The sequence below is a fragment of the Limulus polyphemus genome, unplaced genomic scaffold (genome assembly GCF_000517525.1).
Source record: "Limulus polyphemus unplaced genomic scaffold, Limulus_polyphemus-2.1.2 Scaffold2014, whole genome shotgun sequence".
NCBI lineage: Eukaryota > Metazoa > Arthropoda > Merostomata > Xiphosura > Limulidae > Limulus > Limulus polyphemus.
In genome coordinates, this window is record NW_013667624.1 from 121,173 (window position 1) to 144,012 (window position 22,840).

General features: G+C 32.5%; 1 protein-coding gene across 1 annotated transcript in view; it reads right to left on the reverse strand.

Moving 5' to 3' along the window:
* LOC106465656 (transmembrane and TPR repeat-containing protein CG4050-like) overlaps positions 1-20,677 on the reverse strand; it is a 60,896-nt gene extending 40,219 nt beyond the window's left edge. Inside the window, exons 1-8 of the mRNA XM_022393592.1 lie at positions 20,593-20,677; positions 7,870-8,063; positions 7,283-7,419; positions 6,144-6,225; positions 4,486-4,585; positions 3,038-3,144; positions 2,584-2,723; positions 1,733-1,982 (exon numbers count right to left, since the gene is read on the reverse strand). Of these exons, the coding sequence (XP_022249300.1) occupies positions 1,733-1,982; positions 2,584-2,723; positions 3,038-3,144; positions 4,486-4,585; positions 6,144-6,225; positions 7,283-7,419; positions 7,870-8,049 (996 nt within the window). The 5' untranslated portion in view covers positions 8,050-8,063; positions 20,593-20,677. The remainder of the gene's footprint in view (positions 1-1,732; positions 1,983-2,583; positions 2,724-3,037; positions 3,145-4,485; positions 4,586-6,143; positions 6,226-7,282; positions 7,420-7,869; positions 8,064-20,592) is intronic.
* Between the last annotated feature and the right edge of the window lie 2,163 nt (positions 20,678-22,840).

The following is a 22,840-nucleotide window of genomic DNA, read 5'->3' on the forward strand; positions in this document are numbered from 1 at the left end:
TATGGGAAGCCATCCCTTTCCCATGTGAAAATGAATTGCACCAGAGTAAAGTACACATGTTGATAGTTTACACTGTGATTGGTTGTTATTCAAACAGTCAGAAAGTGTCACAACAATATAAAGGCTGTAGAAGTACAAGCAGTCAGTAGATATGGCTCCCAGGACTGAAATGCTGCATGAGAAACGTGCAGAAATTGAAGTTGCGACCAATGAAGTATACACTATGCGAAAAATTGCGGCAAGACTTCATGTTTTAGTAGGAGTTATACGCAAGACTTCAAAGAGGGTACGTGAATCTGGCGGTGTTAATAATCAGTGAGGTCAATGTAGAAAACTGAAACTCTCCAAAAGTAGTGTTAGGTATTTCACAGTAGGTTTTTTACGAGATATACGATGATCGAGTAGAGATCGTTCAAACAGCCTTGCTGTAAATAGATATATTCATATGTGAATGTCACCTCGAGAACAGTGAGATACACATTAGCACGAAGTGGTCTCAGTGGACTTGTAGCTGCTCGAAAACCGCTGCTGAGAAGACGTGACCAAACCAAAAAGCTGAAATGAGCATCACTACAAACAGTGGAACGAACAAAGTCGAAGACGTGTGCTCTTTACAGATGAATCCAAGTTCGAATTATTCGTCTACAAAACAAAAGTTTCTTTTGCGGCAAAGAGAAGAACGGTATCATAGTTAATGTACAATATCTATAGTGAGGCATGGCAAAGGATCAGTACAAGTATGGAGCGCCATATCAGCAAACGGAATTTGTGATCTGCACAAAACTAATTGCACTTTCACTGCTAAAAAATACAGTTAGATTCTGATCCATCATACGATTCCCCTAGGGATTCATCTTTCAGAAAGGCAATGATCACAAGCAGACATTACATATGGTAAAACGATATCATGACTTGACAGTAAACAAGAACACTCGCAAACATGGCTTGGCGCACAAATTTCCCACGTGAATATTTTTGAAACTATATGAAATTATGTAAAAACTGAAGATTTGATAAAAAGTATGAAAGGAAGATATAGTGTACAAAGCAAAGGACTCACGTACAAAGTTGTATTGTACAATTTGTAGGATTTTCGTTTGTATATTCTGAGATAATGTTATACATTCACCACCACAACTCGTTGTTTGTCAATCTTCTATGTAATGGAAATAATAATGAAACCATCAACTATGTAGTAATGGAAATAATAATGAAACCACTACATAGTTGATGGTTTCATTATTATTTCCATTATTACATAGTTGACTGTCTGATTTTTAAAGCTGCTTACTCTTTTGTTTGTTTGTTTGTCGTTAAGCGCACGCTCCATAATGGGCTATCTTTGCTATGCCTACAACGGGTATCGAAACCCTTTTTTAGAGTTATAAGCCTTCAGCAACAAAACAACGACGTTGAAATTATATATTGTGGAGATTAACGGCAGCTCAAAACAGATGAATTGTTTGCATATTAACTACTTTTTAAAGGTTACAATTTTTAGTAACTTTCTGAAACCTGTGTAAGAACTTGTACTATTCTAGCTCTTTGACCTAGGTACATTATTAGTTTGTAAATTTTTAATAATTACATTTCCAAGTCTTCAAATATTGCCAATCCTTTCTAAACCCCAAATAAGAATTGATTTTTATAAGATATTGAATCACTTTAATAACAGATATTCGCCTCTACGTCTTAAACTTTAAAGGTAATTTGAAAAATTAAATTTTCTTACGGCAAGATGTGATTTCCGTTCCTTTCCTCTTAATGTTGCAACACTCAACACGCTGACAAAACTAACATACATTGCGATTGTATTTATATTTCTGACATCCGAGAATCTTTCCACGAGTGGAATGGTTCCCATCGTCCAATCACAGCACAGGTCATAAGGAAATAGTAACAGCCAAATGTTTTGGGACAACAAATAATTGTAGGTGAGATGTCGAACCGGATATGATGCGGCAGAAGCTGGATTATCAAACCTAGAACATAGAAGGATGGATGAGTTGAATAATAACTATTTATTTTTAAGACAAGATTCAAATACAGAGTTCAGTTTGGATAAAAAATTATTTGGTTTATGAAGTTTTAGACCGTTGTACTCGAACGTTGAACCAGTATGTCATAAACGGCATACTGAAGTGATAAATATATGCGCTGTTGTCACTTTTTTCTTTCAAGGAAACTTAAAACATTTCAATTTCCAATTTTAAGTTTAATTTTAAATTTTTGACTGTGACTTTCAGTGGCGATTATTTAGAGTTTAAACTAAAGAGTTTTCTATATGCAAGTAGAACCTCCAAACAGATAATTAATTTTTAAATATAAAAAGAAATAATAAAAAATTATTACGATTCAAACGTGCACAACAGATCATTAAAAATTATACATGTAATGTTACGTATTTGGGATTTTTTTCAGAAGCAATGAACAAAAATAATGATTGATTTGCTCAGACATTCCTGATTAAGAATAGTAGGTAACTGAATAATCATCTTTCGGCTAATAAAATAAATATAAAAATTTAATTCTGTTGAAGGAACGAGACGTTTATAAATGTAAAAAAGCGTCAGTTTTATTAACCTGTTAAAAACTGGCAAATTCCATCCCATCAGTTTTAGTCGTAGAGTTAAAAGAAAACCTGCAGACATGATGAGAAATCCTACTCTCCATAGGGACTGTCGTATCCATGGAGATAACATCCTTTTTTCTAGCGGCATGTGCTTCAAGACATGAAATAGAGAGATAATCTGTTGAATTAAAAAATTATCAACGGTTCCAGTTCAGCAAACATTGTGATATAGGCCTTTATGGACAAGTAAGTTTTCCAAAAGTGAATAACCCAAAGTACAGAAATAAAATATTTGTTTCCTTATCTTATTAAAACAATACTGTTTCTTTTTTTTAAATGGGGATAAAGTTTTTACTCTAGGAGAAAAAAAAACCACTTTCGTGGTTGATTAAGTCACTTTGAACACACTTTTTTAAAGACCAACACCTCAGTGTCTTACTTAAGAGTGAAGATTATCAGGCTTACATGAGCTAAGTCATAGATACTGCAGACGATCAAAACAGTTAAACACTGTTCTTTGCAAAACATCCCTGATGCGCCCATTGTTAAGGTTTCTACACAACAGCGCCACCCTGCCAGGAAAAAAATAGATCATGTAAGTTAATTTCGTTCGTATACGTCAATTTCGTCCAAATAATATATTACTCTTCGATTGTGGCATTTGATAAATTGAACCATGGTACTAAAGGCCAAAATATGGGTTACAAAAATACGCATTATTTCAAAATATGTTGTTATGAGATTTATTTGTTAGCTACATGAAAATCATTAAGAGACACAATAAAATACAATAAGATAATTTCAACTTTATTAACCACACTGGCCTATAGGGTTTATGATATTCTACTAGGGACGTTACACAGGTTTGTCGACTCGTGCACAAGTAGTCGTATCATAATAGTATTTTGACAGTTAGTTGACGCTGATGGGTTTGCAATGAGCCCTTTCTTTTATAACAGCTTACTCTTATTATACACTCAGCTGTTTATTACTATGGCTGCCAAGTTCAAATTATTGTAGCTCAGATAGTAAAGTTCATAAAAAGTACTTATAAAAACAAAACAGTGTTTCCAAATTGTTTGGAAGGTTATTAAGTGTCTTTATAAGAAAGATTATTTTAGTCATGTGTTATTCTTGGAACTAGTTCCTCCATCGTTGGTTGTGGCCAGCTCGACGACTGCTATGATTACTCACTCACATTTTTATTGCAACAAACTTCTGCGACTGACAGAGAGATCAATCATACATCTCTACAAGCTTTCCACAAATCATCTTCTCTACTTGGAAGATGAAGCTACATCGGATGATATGTGGTCATATGATGTTACCATAGCTTTACTTTCTCTGGCCATCATTTTAATTAAAACAACTACTGATTTCAAGGTACAGCTGGAAGGTTGTGAGCCTTCATCAGTTTTTAACTATTTAATATCTTGTTAAAGATATTATGAGTTATGCTATGCTTCATAGAAATGTGTTTTGGATCAGAAGATTCTTAGTTACAGTATTCATTTTGCAGATAAGAGCGTTGCTCTAGACTCGAAGCTTATTCTACTCTTAACGCTTTGTTATTCCTTTTCCATTGAAAAAACTGAGGATTCCTTTCTTCGTTGAGCTATGTATTATTTAACAATCCGGTTTAGCATGTGCAATCCTTTCTTAAAAAGTGGGATTGATCCATTTTAGTACTAAAATCGCTTCATGTTAACCATTGAAAATCTATAATCTATTCCTTAATTTATTATCCTTTCATTCATTCATCACACACTGTTTAAACACAAGTTTAGGATCATTTACTGGCCATCATTATAACGAATTATTTAAGTTTACAGCACGAAAGATAATATCTTCCATAATGAAAACCTCTTGATCATACCTGTTTAATGCTTTACATGTCCGACCTAATACTATACCTTTATATTCGCGTTTGCGAATTTCTTGTACGTAACGGATAAAGGCACAGATGAAGAAAATTGCTGACAGAAGTTCCGCTCTACCTACGACGCTGGCAACCTAAATTATGAACATTTAAATTATATAATCATGCATGTATTACGAGTTCAAAAATTGTCTTTACTGATCGTCATATTCAAAAAGTATGAAAGCGAAAAGTGACATTTTTTGTAACAGTAACGAGTGTTATACCAATGTATCATACACCATTCACTTGACTAAACAAAAAATGTTCCAATAAAATGATGTAGCTACAAAAATTGTTTCGTCATGTTCTGGAATTACATATCTCTTCTTTTAATCGTATTTAATGAATAACGCAAATAAGATTATATTGCAAAATCACATTAAAATTAAACAATTAAGATTGAATATAACTGTCCTAAAATGCAGCAGTATAAAAGTCGTTTTGATGAGCATAAACACTATTATTTACAGGTTTAGATTATTCAGACTATCACAAGAAACCATTTTTTAAAACATTGGTATACGAAATTCCACAGAATGTTAGTTCTCAGCGTGCAGCAAGAGTTTAAATGGCTCCAACCAAGACAATATTTTTAATATTATTCCACCGTATTATGGATACTATAATAATATAATTTGAGGAACAGCTGTAACGTCTTTCATGCATTTCTTTCGTACCAGAAATTAAAGTACTTGAATTTTAAAAATAGACAATTTCATTAAGTAATTTGGTAGTAAATTTAACTGCATACATGCCTGAAAGCAATTTCGTTTGTTATTATTTCATGAAGAAGACAACATATAAAACAGTCCAAGTGCAAGTGAGTATGAACAGCCTCCTCAGTGAGTATCGAATAATGAAAACTAATATAACGTGGATTACGAACCGCTTCAGTGTGTATAAGACAAAAAATAATGTAAATGGATTACATACTGCCTCAGTGTGTATGGGATAAAAACTAATGTAACATGGATTACATACTGCCTCAGTGTGTATAGGATAAAAACTAATGTAACATGGATTACATACTTCCTCAGTGTATATATGACGAAAACTAATATAGCGTGGATTACATACTACTTCAGTGTGTATAGGATGAAAACTAATATAATGTGGATTACTTACCGCCTCAGTGTGTATAGATAAAAACTAATGTAACGTGGATTACTTACCGCCTCAGTGTGTATGGGTAAAAACTAATGTAACGTGGATTACTTACCGCTTCAGTGTGTATAGGATGAAAACTAGTGTAATGTGGATTATTACCACCTCAGTGTATATAGGACGAAAACTAATATAGCGTGGATTACATACTGCCTCAGTGTGTGTAGGACGAAAACTAATGTAACATGGATTACATACTGCCTCAGTGTATATAGGATGAAAAATAATATAGCGTGGATTACATACTACCTCAGTGTATATAGGACGAAAACTAATGTAACGTGGATTATATACTGCCTCAGTGTGTATGGGATAGAAATTAATGTAACGTGGATTACTTACCGCTTGAGTATGTAGAGAACGAAAACTAATGTAACGTGGATTACTTACCGCCTCAGTGTGTATGGGATAAAAACTAGTGTAACGTGGATTATATACTGTCTCAGTGTGTATAGGACGAAAATTAATGTAACGTGGATTACTTACCGCCTCAGTGTGTATGGGATGGACGGAAAAGAGCAACGCCGCAACAAAGCTGGTGAGCTGTGATAAAAACAGGTTGCACATTCTAGATAAGAATAAAGAAATAGTCAAATGGCAAGTCGCATATAGATATAGTCATTACATTAATATTTCTCTACCAATCATTAGGCTTTTATATAACGTGTATTATAAACGTCAGCTGTATACTTTGAGTTAACTTTCCACTGAATTAAACTGTTTTACTCCGTGCATTCAAGAAAATGTGTACTAATAAGCTCTGAAGAGACACTAGCATTAAGAAAATATAATTTCGGATGTCAAATACGCAAGAATAAATATCGGTTATGATGAAAACATATCTCAAATCAATGATAAATAGCAAACAAAATCAGACATATAAGGTGCTGCATCACCTCCGGAATTAAAGTTCAACATCCTTTGAAATATGTTTAGGCTTATTTGCATGAACGAATCAGAATCACGATACTACTACGTTGTCAACACGATGTTCCATTTTTCAGTTTTGAGAGGCATGAAATTGAATGGGTTATTAACTTCATAATAACCTGAAGGTTCATGTCTTAACTGTAAATTAATAAACAAACTATAACAAAGAATGGAATATGAATGCATAATAATGGAGTTTCACATCTTACCTGTGGAACCCGAGGCGCAATACAGCGCAGAGTAACACACTGATTACACAGTGAGCTGAAAGTTTATGTCTTGCTTTGGAATACTATAAAATGCAGTAAGGAGCAAGACAGTGATACCTATTGGTTCGTGCTTTAATTATGGAAATGTATAGATTCTATAGCATTTAACAAGACACTAATTATGTTAACCTATAATTTCACGTTTTACCTGTATAAGATACACACTACAACACAGAGAAAGGCATTGATTACATGATGACCAATAGTTTCACGTTTTAACTTAGAACATTGTTGAGCTAGACGTTGACTACCTGGTAAGTCATAGTTTCACATTTTACCTGTGGAACAGTAGACACATTACAACTTGGAGCAGGATGTTGACTACATGGTAAACTATACTTTCACATTTTACCTGTGGAACAGTAGACACATTAAAACATGGACCAGGACATTGACTACATGATAACCTATAGTTTCACATTTTACCTGTGGAACAGTAGACACACTACAACGTGGAGCAGGACGTTGACTACATGATAACCTAATGGATGTAAACCATGGAAAATGTAGTTCAATCGAAAAGTGAGCACGGTTAAAGGGCGATATGATTTATGGCTTTGTTCCTATAATAGAATAAAAAAAATTAATTCTTTATAAACATCAAATACATATATTTCTTAATTTACTATCACGTGACTAAAACAACGTAATTATATTGTCAGATCCTTTTATTGTAATTGGTTTATTTAAATGTTAAATTATTCCGAAGAATATTTTCATATTTGAAAGGGATATAAAGTAACAAATTGTAATTAACGTGTTTTTCAACCGGATGCACAATAACTCTCCATTTTTCCATACGTTTGTTCGTTCACCATTTTTCATTTTGTTTTCGTTAAAAATTTAGGCCTAATGATAATTTTATTTGCGCGTTCAGTGTTTTAACCTTAAAATAGATTTTTTTCACACAATGAACAAAAAAGGAGTTGGACGATGACTTAAAAACAGAAAATAAATCCACTCTTAAATTATTTTGTTCTCTCAAAACCGTATCGTCAAAAGACAAATCGAACCTTGTGCAATGGAGTTCCCCAAAAATCGTTAAAAAACAAGCTTAAGCAGGACATTGTTGACCGGACGTCACGATTTTCTCTGATGGCAGCAATGTCATCAAACACCAACCCTCCTCTCAGTGACGTCATTTGTACAATTATGGCTGTGACTGTTATAATCAGCTTGTGCATGTTTGTCATGGTCTTCTTCACTGCTATAAAGAAGAAAAAAACACATTAAAATACAATCCCAAGAGATAACTATTTTTCAGGACAAAACAACTTGCATCTATTATTTTATTAATATTGACAATATTTTCCTCTTATTTACGTAAAATATGAAGTTTATTGAATGAATATTACATCTAAACCTTAACTTAAGAAAGGCTTATAACGTGTGATTTCTTCAGCCAGCAAAATCTAAAGTATGCCCCTTTTATTGAAAAAACATCCTTCAGAAATTGATCGATGAATAGTAAATTGCGATTGGCTATCATAATAATTAATTGAAGGCAATGTCAAAACTATGTGGTCACAAAAATATTATCAAATTTGCGTTTCGGAATGACATAAAAATCAAGTTACTATCATAGTATTATCCAAGTATTGAGACTAATATCCAAATCGGTTTTTCACTACAATACTACCGATTGATTCTTCTCACATTTATTCATGGATTAAAAAAAATATCCTGTAAACAGCAAACAGTTAGGGACATACCATAAATCATGCTTCGGAGTAACACATGCAAGTCAGGTGAACATTATAATAGAAACAAAATATTCAAATATTAGCAGGCTTAAGATTATCTATAAAATCCACTGAGTGGCCACTGTTCCAATGTTTTGTTATTATTGTTGTTGTTTTGTTGATTCCTGGAAAAATGTTGTTTTATCTTTCAGTAGTTTTATCGGCGATAACGAACAACATGCAAGTCAGGTGAACATTATAATAGAAACAAAATATTCAAATATTAGCAGGCTTAAGATTATCTGTAAAATCCGCTGAGTGGCCACTGTTCCAGTGTTTTGTTATTATTGTTGTTGTTTTGTTGATTCCTGGAAAAATGTTGTTTTATCTTTCAGTAGTTTTATCGGCGATAACGAACAACATGCAAGTATAAATTTTCGCTAAAACTGTAACGCCCAGTACCATTTTGCCAAGTGCTACACTTATAAAAGAGAGAAGTAAGTTAACGATTAGCAATGTGCCGAGACAGAGTGCATGCCATTAAAATGTAAACTGGCGTATACTGGGGATTTATATATACATATATCCATACATTGGGGACATATATATATATGTGTGTGTGTGTGTACATATTATTTTTTGTTCGCCAACAGTGTCTAGTTGTGGCTGACAGCGCTGTGGGGGTAACCATTTCACGTTATTACATGCATAATTTACCAGAGTTGTTTGATAACATGAACTTTAACACTAGTACGTGGAAATAAAAGAGAAGCATTCATTAGTTTGGATATGAGAAACGAAAGTCCAAATCATTGGACTACTGATGTTTTTATTAGCAGTTCTTCATTTTTATTGTCAAAGCTACAAGCTCGTTTGATTGTTTCTGAAATAAACGAACGCGTATACGGTATAAAAACAACTAGGATTTTAGTAATAGATAGGGCGATAGACAGATCGACACTTACACGCAGAAAAAAATAATAGAAACAGATCAAAAAGTGAGATAGATAGATAAATAGACAGAAAATTATATATTTTTACAAACACGGTCTAGCATTATAAAACAGTATCGTCCTACTGACAAGTTTGTTCAGCGGAGAAAACCGTTTCGTAGGACATAGTGGTCGAAAATATCCACTTCTACCAAATGCTAATAACAAGTGAATTTGCTGATACATATAACATATATGAAATATATAATATAATCGTTTATTAATTCTTTGCAATACCCTTCTTTAATGCAGTATTTATAAATGGTTACTTCTAGTCTACCCCTGATAGAGGATACTTTTTGATATACAGACAGCCGGTTTTTCTAACAAGTTAGCCGAACAGTATCTGTATATCTCTTATTAATGCAATTCACTATGAACTTTGTAGTTTCACTAGTAATTTACAATTTCCAAATGTCTGGTTTAATGCACTATTTTAACAACTTTTAGTTCATCTTTTGTAAAGGAACAGAAACGTTAAATTATCAAAGTTCATGACTGAAAAAACATGCTTATACGAAAAATATATTACGAAAATCAGAAAAATTTACATTCAAGTAGTGGCAGATGAAATGATCAATAAGGAAATGAATTAACGTTGAGCTTACCGCTATTTTGGGAAGATTATTCCTGGAATAACATCAATAGTAAAAGAACAAAGACAGCGTGCAGAGTTGGTGTTTGTTTGCAATATTACAGGCTGATTTTAGCTCTAAATGTTCATTTCAAGTGCCCATTTCCAGCATTAAAACACAATAATTGTAATAACAATTTAATGTATACGTAACCAAGATGATGTGTTTGATAAAACACGCCCATAGCACGCAAGAGCGTTCACTACACGTGCATTGTACTTAACACAATACAGTTACTGGACGCATACATGTAAGCTTAAAAATATTGATTGATTTTGAAATAACGGATGATACTCAGTCAGTTAGCCAATTAGCATAGTTGACAAGAGTTCCTTACGTATTACTTAAAATACTGTTCGCAGCAATGTATAAAATATTGTTTGTAATACAGATGTAACGACTCCAGCCATATCTCAGAAATACCATTCAATTCGAAGACACAAATCTAATGACTCAAGTCACATCTAAAGAATACCATTTAATTCGAAGACAGAAATGTAACGACTCAAGCCACATCTAAAGAATACCTATCTATTTGAAAACACACATCTAACGACTCAAGCCACATCTAAGGAATACCTATCTATTTGAAAACACACATCTAACGACTCAAGCCACATCTAAGGAATACCTATCTATTTGAAAACACACATCTAACGACTCAAGCCACATCTAAGGAATACCTATCTATTTGAAAACACACATCTAACGACTCAAGCCACCTCAAAAGTATACCATTTCTTTCGTACACACAAATTTCATGACTCAAGCCATATCACAAAAATACCATTTTTGATAAAATAGATAGGATCGCACATAAAAGGTGCAATGAGTTTAAAAACCTCGAATGTTTTATAATAGTTGATTCTTCTTCAGAAGAAGAAGAAGAATATACAAGAATAACGTTCTATTCGAAGATATAGGATGAACCAAAAATACTTAAGACTTAAGAATACCGTATCCAGCCAATGATTACACATGATGCCAAAATTAATACAGAAACATTTGTGTATGCACATTAATTTTAAAACATTGCATTAAATAAGCCTCAGTATAAGTGTTTCATTAGTTATACAATTATTAATTAAGTTTTTTATATGTCTGAAATAAGCTAAAGGTGTACTGTATACTCAACAAAGGCCAGTCAGGCTCGTGACTCGAACTCTGATTGAATGGTCTTCAATGTTCTCTGGAATCTGAGAAGTACAATGTGTATGTTACCTGGAATCTGGGAAGTACAATGTGTATGTTACCTGGAATCTGAGAAGTACAATGTGTATGTTATCTGGAATCTGGGAAGTGCAATGTGTTATTTCGTATTTGTGTAAATGTAGTCCATTGCATCTCGTTTGTTATATTTAATTTTGCCTACACACTAAATATACATAAATATATCAGAGGTAGCAGTGGTTGAATGGTATGAAGAAGCATAGAATATCGCTTTATAAATCAACTGAAATTTCAACGATTAATAAACAAACCAAAGAAACATAAGCACATCGTCAGCACTTCAGATGAAACATTTCAGCAAGTGAAATATACTTTATTAAAGGTCTACTATCACATCCATTTCTGGCCATAAAGGGGAAGAAACAGTTATTTAGTATAGTGTGAGTTCAATTCATCTAAGATTAGCGTTTTTTTTTTACATATTGTGCGAATTGAACAACGGTGATATATGGTGTTCCTCGTCATTGAACTGACCCTACTTTCATTAATAACTACTGCACCTTTGAACCTTTTCTTCTGAGATCTAACTACAGTAGAATCCCGTTAAAGTGCACCCCGATATAACGCGAACAATGTTTGGCTCCTAATTTTTTAGTGTAATTCAACTATTTTGTTGGTTTTCTTTAAAATAATTGTTCTTGTCGCGTTTGTTTTTGTGAGAAACCTATTTAGTCACGCGAACAAATCATGCTGCTTACTAAAGGGCATTCTAGTATATTAGAGCTGAATAGAAAAGCGATTTTAACACAGCCTATTTGTCTTCGGGCATTTAAGGTGTTTTTTCTTAAATCTGCGGGTAGCCTTTGATTTTCGCGATTTATTCATTTTATTTTTTTATTGTAAATGATGGATATATCCTCACGTAAATGTAAGTCATTTACCATCAGAAATCAAATGTATGCTCTGGATCATATTAAAAATGGCAAACAGCAAACTCAAGTTGCTCATGACCTTGGGATTAATGAATCCACCCTACGAGGTTGGAAAAGAGAACAAGAAAAACTTCGCGCCTTACCCTGTGTTTTTGAAGAAGCATCTCGTCTTAAATGTAAGAAGTTAAGAGTTTTCGCTGACGAAACCCTAAATTCTGCTTTGTACCAGTGTTTGTTCAGGCCCGCTCGGAAGGACTTCTCATTTCTGGTACGATTTTTAAAATAGCTGGGACATAAGATAAAAAGAAGTTAAAGAAAGTATGTATAACAAGAACTGGGCAACAATTTGTATATCTGAAGCTCTCAAATGTATAAGAAAACATCTCGTATACCGAATAACAACGCAAGGGATGTGGAAAATGACCATTTGTGGGCACCCCGACATAACGCGACCCCACATTTAACGCAATCGCATTTCGTGGACCCGAACTATCGTGTTATAGCGGAGTTCCACAAAAGCATATCGTTATTGTTTGTTTTCTTTGTATTCACACAGAGAAATAACTTGTTACATCATATTTTCGTATACTAACGATTGTGAACTTGATGTCGGCATTTTTATGACAGATAAATAAAGCCATCTTAAAGTGCTCAGAGGTGACGCTAAGTGCTAAAAGATTCAGAGCTCGGGCCCATAGGTTTTTTGTTATGATTTTTCAAGACACCAACTGGGGATTCGGGTCACGGGTCCTGTGTGACAATGCCTAGCGACGCTTCTGAAAGCGGTTAATACTGGACTGTAAAGCCGAAATTATGTAAACTTAGAAAAATGCAGCGGTTATACTTCTGATGGCTTGGTAAGGCCTGATGGTTAGGGCGCTTTACTCACAATCTGTGAGTTTCGAGTTCGAATCCCGTCACCAAGCATATCATTTAAGCCATAAAGGGCGTTATTATGTGATAGTCAATCCCACTTTTCGTTGGTAAAAGAGTATCCCAAGATTTAACGGTCAGTGATGTTTCCTAGCTTCCTTCTTTCCATTTTATCACTTCTAAATTAGTGACGGCTACGGCAGATAGCCCTCAAGTACACCCCCTACCAATAATGTTACATCTTGATGAAATACAAATAATGTAAACAATTTTTAATGAACTTGTTTTATTCAAAACTCTAACTTAACACTGTTATGTGTGAAGGAGGTTAAATGTCTGCAGAACCTGCAAAGAAAATATATAAATTGAAATTTGCTGAGTGCATAAGTATTCAGCCCACTAAGTATGGAAGCATCTTTGGCAGCAATAACTGCTGTGAGTCTTTGATGATTGGTCTGAAGTAGCTGAATAGCAAATTCCAAACCGAGAAGGAAAGACTTGTTACTTTGCTGAATACAAACTCCATTACTTCTAGGGTTGTACAGGGTACTCAAATAAAATCCTGGTAAAAAATTATGTTAATATTCATTGCAATTCTTTACACATTGACAGACTCCCAACATTCCTCACTGTATTTTATTATTTAATTACTGAAGTCAAAATCTTTATATTTTAACAACTAACACAAAGTATTTAGTAACTTTCTACTGTCAGATTGAACCAAACACCAAAATATTTGTGTCAGGTTTTTATAAGGCCGGATTTTTTACAGTAGGTTCTGTGACTTGTTGATGATAAATTTCAACAACAAATGGACAACACACAATCCACTTGTTTTAAAATAATATATTCAAAACAAGCCAAAGGTATGTATAAAACTTCGTTACACTATTCGTTTGCACAGTTGTATCCAGAGCTTTAAATAATTGTCTCCTTTTCGTCAAAGTTAACATAGGCGAGTTCAATTACTTTAGAACACTCTTTGACAAGACAAATAATTCTTCTCTAACTCTGTTAGTACAATACAAGCTATGAAACTCACTTTACAGCTAATCCACACACAGTATAATTTCACTTTCACTAACTTACTTACTTTTGTATCTGCACATATTTATAACACGCAGTAGAAAAATATAGAAATATCTAGCCCTCTAGTAACAACAATATTACACATAATGAGAAAAAGCTTAGAAGCTTCAAGTAAGATAATGTCAACAATATTACAAAAGCTTTGTACAGTCATTAAACTACATACACAACGTATAACTTGTACAGAGTTACATAACGAAACTTGCCATAAATAACACTTTTAAAATAATTAACTTTAACACTCTTGTTATGAAAACTAAATAATCATTATATATTAAATCACTAAATAAGCTAAATAATAGTTCCGAAACTGAACAATCTTGAATACAAACAATTTGAATGTGTGTCTACGTTAATATTACAGTCAAAACATTTCTACTATGGAATATGACATAAGATGAATAAAAAGAAAAAAAATCATGGCGCTATTTTTTTAACATACATCATTTATTCATTCCTGTTAAAAAGAAATAAAGAAAACAGAGAAAATACATATTTTAATGTTGAATAAATATGTACAAAACAAATATCAAAAAAAAAGAGAAAACAGCAAAGAAATGCAATTAATATAAATAGGTAGGAACTGAAAAAGGTCAGGGACGAATACATTGAACCATATGTATAAGCCTGTATCCCATAGTTCAAAATGGTCAAATCACATAGTTACTTGATTACGGTAATAGCGAGAGACTTACGAATTTTATGTATGGAAGAAAATATGTAGCTATTTGTTAATAATGAAATGAAAGAGACAAATATAATGTGTTTAAATGAGAAATAAATAAGATAAGTTGTATATAATAAATGAAAATAATTGTAATTTTTGACATTTTCGGAAAGAAATTACACATACAACCACTATCATAAGTATATATGAAAAATCATATAGACGAGTATTCTATATCAAATCTTGAAGATAGAAACTAAAAACTGCCTATTCTCTCTCTCTCTGCAACTTACCAATCATAAAACTGGATCACTAACGTTGATAGGGATCTCTGATGTTTGTGACATACAAGGCAAGGTAGGATACAATACAACAATCCTATGAAACAGTAAATAGCCTTCTTGGCTATTTAGGTGTTATGTTATAAAAACATGTTTTTATAACATAACACCTAGGGTTGAAGTAGCACACGACATCGATTAATTAATATATTCAAAATTACAACTTTAGAAAATTTACTTTTTTTAATATAAAACTTTTCTGTATAAGAAATATATATGATACCTGCAAACTACAAAAGCGCAATGTGGGAAAAAAGGAAAAAAATAAATATGCATATATAAAAAATAGTATTATATATGTTTATTACCAATGTAAAGCCAAACATAATTTTGATCAGCTCAAGATAAGTAGGTATGACATGATGCAACCTGAGTAAACCATACACCAAAGGATGAATAAAAGTCAACTACGGAAAAGTTCGGATGAGTTAGCTCATCACGTAACATGGCCAGTTTGAAAACGTGTCTGAATAAGACGAAGAAAGAAGAAAAGTTTGGAATTCTGAATAAGAGAGAGAAAACTACTATGTATAAGAAGGGGAAGAAAAATTGGTCGAATAATTCTGTTTTAAAATATCTGTAAAGATCGGAAATTAAACACTGAAATGGTGCCCGTTTCAACCGTGAGATTGATACAAGTTTGACGATTTTAAGATCTGTGTGTGAAGAATATCCTTTATTGAAACAAATGCTTTTTTTTTCTTTAAAAAATTAACTCTAAGTTTGTTGGTGAAACATCTGTTAAAAGTAAAGTCAAGAAATTCTGTATGATTTTTATATAATAAATGGAGGTAAAAGATGTAACACATACATGGTCATCGGAATTTCAATTGGAGGTGAAATACGTGAAGTGTTTCAAGAGCCACATCATTAAGAAGATATGAAATATTGGTGTGAAGTAAGAAAGAAAACATAATTTACAAATAAGATATAGAGAGGAGTGTAAAACCTTGGGGTATTTCGCTTGAAAGGACATCTCAGTGGAAGATGAAGAGAAAAAACAGGTAAAAAACGTCTTTGTCAAGGGGAAGAGAATATACGGGTGAAAACACCTGAGTGGAAGAGAAAAAAAAATAGAAGTTTAGAATTACGTGAATGGAAGGGGGAGAAATTAAACAGTTGAGGGACATCTGATAGAGGGGGGAAAAAGAGTAGACAGATGAGGAACACTTACTGGAAGGGAAAAGTGTAAATGAGTACTTGTTAGAGGAGATACCTGAAGTTAAAGAAGAAGTAAACAGCATTACTCAACTTACGAGAAAAAAAAAGCATTATTTGAAATGATATTATTTTATGAAACATAAAAGAAGTGATCATTCATAATTTTTCTATCAATTTATTTACAGAAATAAAAAGAAACTGATTGGACAGTAACTTGAAGTAAAATAATTTGGTTTATATTCTTTCTTTATAAAAATGATAAAAGAATGTTTTTAATATAAGGTTTAAACTATATTGTTCATGATTATTAAGGGACGGTTCTTATATTTCCTAATAAAAGAGGCAAGAAACTCACAAAAATAGCTGAATTAATGAAATAAATAAATAGATGTTGGAAAACATATTGACTTTAATTGAAATACATAGCCCCTCCATGTATGATTATGAATTCTAAACAAATTAAATATACATAACTGTTTTAGTTTAAGCGAGTGTTATGATTTAAATAGTTTAAGTATAGCACTTTGTAGAAGCGGTAGTTTATCACAGGATTGTATACTAACTGTTCTCGAATCACACGTTGTGTAGTTCAATTATTGTGAAATTGCGATTGTTTTATTATTGCGTCATATTATTAGAACATTCTAACTTGTTCTCGTTGTTTTAATTGAGTATTATTGTATCATAATATCTTGTAGTGTGTGGAATATTCTAGGTCTCGGTCGGGCTATAAATACACGTCAGAAATGTAGTTTTGCTTAGTTAGTTAGATAGAGAAAGACTATGTGATTGTGAGCTTAGCCATAAAGAGCGTATAGTGGCGATTTTTAAAGCGAAATTATCATAGATTGTATGGTAAAAAGACAGTAGAAAAGAATAATTTGTCTTGTCAAATTGTGTTCTAAAGTAACTGAACCAACTTGTGTGAACTTTGACGAAAAAAAGAGACAATTATTTAAAATTCTGGATACAACTGTGGTAACCAACAGTTATAGTAGGGATTTTAGAGTGAAATTATCACAGATCGTATTGTAATAACAGAAGAGAAGAAGAATTTCTGTTGTCAAATCGTGTTCCAAAGTAACTGGAATCTGACGAAAAAGAGACAATTATTGAAAGCTCTGGATACAACTGTGATAACCAACAGTGTAATAACATTTGTACATATGTTTGACTTGCTTTAATATGTATTATTTTAAAAACAAGAGTGTTATGTTGCTGTTTGTTTATCGTTGAACTTTACTGTCAATAAGTTACAAACATCTACTATAAAGAATCCAGCACATACATGAAACTGATAACAAGATTATAAATTTATTTATCCCACCCAGGTATATTGTTGCTCTATGGAAGTAATAATTTTTGATTCACTAGAACCATTAAAACTTTTATTTTTTTCAGAAATCACAATGTCACGATTTTCATGGATGGATGACAAATTTATTGGAAGGAAAGGATTCTCTTTTTTGATCAATTTTTACGTTCATCACGAGGCTTAGAATAAATTATAAAGCATTTATTACCTTAAATAAAATTCAGAAGTTTTAATCTCTCCCTGTTTTTGAGGCATAACGTTTGGAAAGTCACATTTTAAGAAAAAATTAAAGTAAAATTTTGTTGTGAAAATGAAATTCAAAATCAGATCTCTCATTTAAAATATATTAGAAATGCAAATTTTGAATGTGATATAGCAGTGGGAATTTTTCTAGATAAATACAAAGAATTAATTCATCCTAGGATTAATAAAGGTTTTATCTTAAAAGGTTTAGATATGGTCTTAAGAATATTTTTGTTACTTCAAATTGCTCGTACAGGAATGGGCACAAAAGTTGCTCCAAATTATGCTAATATCACTATGGAGTTTTTCGAATTATAGTTATTTAATATACTATCTAATTATTTTGGAGAAAATTTTGTTGTTCACTTAAAGGCATTTTGGAAAAGATTTTTAGACGACTATTTTGTAATACGGAAATATACTCAAGATATTAATATGTTTTTTGGCATTTTAAATTCAGTGAAAAGGAAATTAAATTTACCTTTGAAAGAAATAATAAAGCCATGTCCTTTTTACATGTGTTGGTGTTTTACCAGAAAAGAAAATTGTAACTGACATTTTTATAAACCTACAAACTCACTTCAATATGTATGCTTTTTGTGTAATCAACCTAAACATAAAACATTAAATGTTCCTGCAAACCTTTCAGAAATATTATATCGTTTGGTTTCAGTGGAAAAAAAAAAAAGAGTTAACAGATTATTAGAACTGAATATATTCTTAGTTCAGTTTCTATCTGGAAAAAGTTATATTCCGTGGTTTTAAAATTGCTAAGAATAACATTTTAATAAAAAAAACATTTAAACAGAGAGGTTAGTGAACAGAGGAGAATGTTATACCTTTGGTAATAACTCATTGTACAAATATACATATCAATATTTCATTTGTTAATACACAATCAAAACAAATAGTAGATAAAAAAATGAAAGATGTATTCAAAGATATAAAATTTGTATACATTATTGAATAAACCTAAAGAAATAGATTTTTATAAAGAAAGTGTTTTCAGTTGTGAAAGAAAAACTGTGTTTATATGTGTTGAATAACTGTTATTATTTTAGGATCTTCTTTTGAATTTTGCAAAAAACTACACGAGGGCTATCCGCGCTAGCCGTTCCTAATTTAGCAGTGATAGACTAGAAGGAAGGCAGATATTTAACAGTACCGACCGCTAACTCTCGGGCTACTCTTTCATCAACGAAGAGTGGGATTGACCATCACATTATTACGCCTCCACGGCTGATAGGGTGAGCATGTTCGGTGACGGAGATTCGAACCCGCCACTTCGTATTGTGAGTCGAGCACCTTAATTACGAGGCCATGACAGGCGTGGGAAAAGAAGTTTATTTTTCCGTACTAGTTTTAAAAACTCTTTAGTCTTTTGGTAATTAATATGAAGAAAAACCGATTTAATTAGATTAGCCCAAGTAGGTTTTGTGAGAAATTAAACTTTTAAAATGATATACCAAAATCCAATTCACGGATTGTTTTCGTGCGATTATTGGAGAACAGAAAAGATGCATTTGGAACATGTATTAGCTGGGGTATACTCTGAAAACAGCACACTTTGGAAGTGAAACAGGGATAAGATTAAATTTGTTGACTGAGGCCCTTAGTTGTTGGTTGTGCTTCGACTCATCGCGGCTTAATGTATCAAAAGAAGATACATGAAAAACTATAAGGTGTGTATTTTTTTATCTTTGGTCCTGATATTTTATTTTATAAACTCTGATACAGGTATTGATCTATGTTTTAAAATTTTTGAGTAGTGTTGTGTTTGATTTTGTTTTATAAACTCAAAAACTTCATTTATATTTAGAGCTCCTAAAGAATAATACTTGTTCAATTTGAGTGATTCGTCATCTAACTGTTCTTTAAGGATAGCATTGTAATGAATCGTGGGTACGGCCTGGCCTAAGAAAAGTGATATATCAATAGATTGATGATGTCAGAAAAATTCGAAGGTTCAAGAAGTCTTAATATAAAACGATTAAAACCCCAAACCCCGAGCTTCGAAAGGTGAACATTTCTCCGTCAGAGGAAAACTGGTAATAGATATATTGTTTTACATACACTGACTTTGTATTTGTGTCAATGCGCCAAAGGTGATACAAACAAACAGATAGCATCCGACCAGCTGGGTTTACTTCCCTCGGTATAGGTTTAGTAAAAGAAAGCGTAAAATAAGTAAAATGACCATATGTTTCAAGCACAACAAGCTAAACAATTTCTCCTCAATTACAGAACACTGAATCCAATATCAGACAGAAAATATACTTCATATAAACAGTTTAAGCATGTTTTTGCCAGGTTTAGTTAGTTTGTTTGTAGTTAATCACAAAGCTACAAATGGGCTATCTGTGCTCTGCGCGGTTTATAGCGCTGTAAGTCCGCAGACATACAGCTGTGCCACTGGGGTGCTTCTTGCCAGGAATATTTAATGTATATATATAAAATATATTAAATCTTGTTTCTTCTTCATTTGTATTAAACAGCCTTAACTTAATTTTTAGGTGTTTTATACTATGGCCTATTTGCTTTAATATTTTTTTTCAACTTTATCATTAGAAAAAGGTGCAAGTTAGCGTAATAAAAGAGAAACTGAAGAGCTTTGAATAATAATAATCTAGACTTACCTATAGAAAAGATTAAGAAGATCAACAAACAGATAGACGTATTTTTCTTTCTCTACTATTTTAGCGAAAGTTTCTAGGATTGGCGTTCCCTTTCCATCTACTCGTGGTCAATAACGACTGCTGAACTTCTGTTATTATTTATACCTTTGTCCTTTTGTAATTCGTAGCGTCCTCAAGCGGAGGTAAGGTTAACTATTTATCGCAAATGTGTAAGTGTAACGATTATATATCTGTACATAATATCTCCGGGGTTTCTGAGCGATCATGACTCAGGAAGCATGTATTTAATGTTTTAGGAAGTACATAGCGAAAATTTATATTCATCATCAGTGCGCAATGCTTTGGCGCATTTAATCATTTCATAACTTTTAGTATGTTATTTAGTTTCACTTTGTAACATATAACGTAGTTTGCGTATCCTAATAATGTTAATATGGTATATCTAACGGTAATGAAAGCGCTAAATAAGATACATTAGTCAATTATGCCATTCATTATTTTGTATTGTTACTAATACTATACTTATTATACATATAGCTTTTCTCTTTTATCCTCATTCCATAATAAAATTTAAGTTTGAATTATCTTTATACTTTAGGTATGGAGTAACTGTTAATTCAATTTATGGAACTGATAAATTGTAAAGGGCGCTTTCCTTGTATCTTAGTCCCCTTTGTTTCTCAGTGATAAGCTTGAGGGCTTATAGCACTAAAATGTATAAAATTAGTAACAAATAAACAAACCCAACATCTTTAGCATTTTGAGAATTTTGATTTTCACTTTGTTTACGTGGTGCATGTTGAAACTGAAAATTGGATGAATTATTTTTTTTCACAACATATGAAAGTTTCCAATTCCCAATGTCACGTGTTTATCATATAGTACTTTTCAATTATGTTTACTTATCGTATGAAATACAGGGGTCCTTCGAAGATATGCATTTTAATCTTTAGCTTTATGTTTCTTTCGTTTTGAGTTTCATGATATACATCCTTCAAATTTGGGGTGTTCATCATGAACCATGATAGTGTTTTATAATAGAGTTCACCCAGAAATTTCACAAAAATTGTAATAGAATATATGGGCAAAAACCATCTTAAAAACCAGACTTGTTCTTGAAACATAACTCAAGACCTTCTTTTTTAATGGCTGAGGCTGCTAAAATACTGATAATAACAAAAAAGTTGATTTTCCGATCGTTACACAAAATTCATCCATTTGTTCTCCATATTATTATTATCCTTATTTCACAAGCCTACAGAAAAACGGATATGAATATTCTACTCAAACTTGGGCAAACTACTAAAAAATTCCTGCGCAAATCATAGGACTATTTTTTATCTTGATTTGTCAAAGATACGGGGAGATTTTCTCAGTTTTTACGTCCCTACTGACCAAGTTTCTCTTTGACGCCGTTCAAGCATCAAACTTATAGCACAAACGGCTAGGTATACTGCGCCAAAATCTATGCACAGCTGCTAAACAAACTCTTGCATGATGGTATGTAAAATAAAATACGCCTTCTAGCTAACTAATGAATTAATATTTGCTGCAAAATTCTTATCAATGCTATAAGTTTAGCTACCAGCTTGGCCGCCAATTTTGATTTAATTCATTTAAGTCGCACCCTCAATCCTTTTTTTTTTCTACACTTGGTATTTTTTATTAGATATTATGACTTTTTGTCAATACACATCAACAAACCACACCAAATAAAAAAAAAAAGTGACACTCGATAGTAACCCACATTAGGCTTAGGATTGCAACCCTATTATTCGTAACAGACCTTTACTTTACAGAACCAACCAGATTCTTTAAAATATATAGTGGTCGTTTTCCTCTCTAAAATAGTGTTAATAGCTTTAATTATACTAACTCCATGGAATTTAGATTAACAGTTTATTGTTATCACCCCTATGCAATCGGTACAGCCGTATCAAGTATCATTATTTATGCTAATTGCTTAAGCTAATATCACGTGACGTTAAACGCTCCTTAATTAGGATGATTTCACAAAAGTTAATAAATTTGTGCTGAAATGCTGGCAATCAGTAATCAATAATAACTGTCCACCCGTATGATTCTTTTGAAAATTTGAGCTAGAAACTGCTAATTTAGTTTGCTTGGCCTAATCAATACTTTTGTATCTGCACGTCCTTTCACTTTATAGTTTTGCTGCTCTAAGTCAGTCGTCTTTAATCCGAATAACAAAAACTAAAAACGGTTCACTTTTACTCTTAGGTGAAGC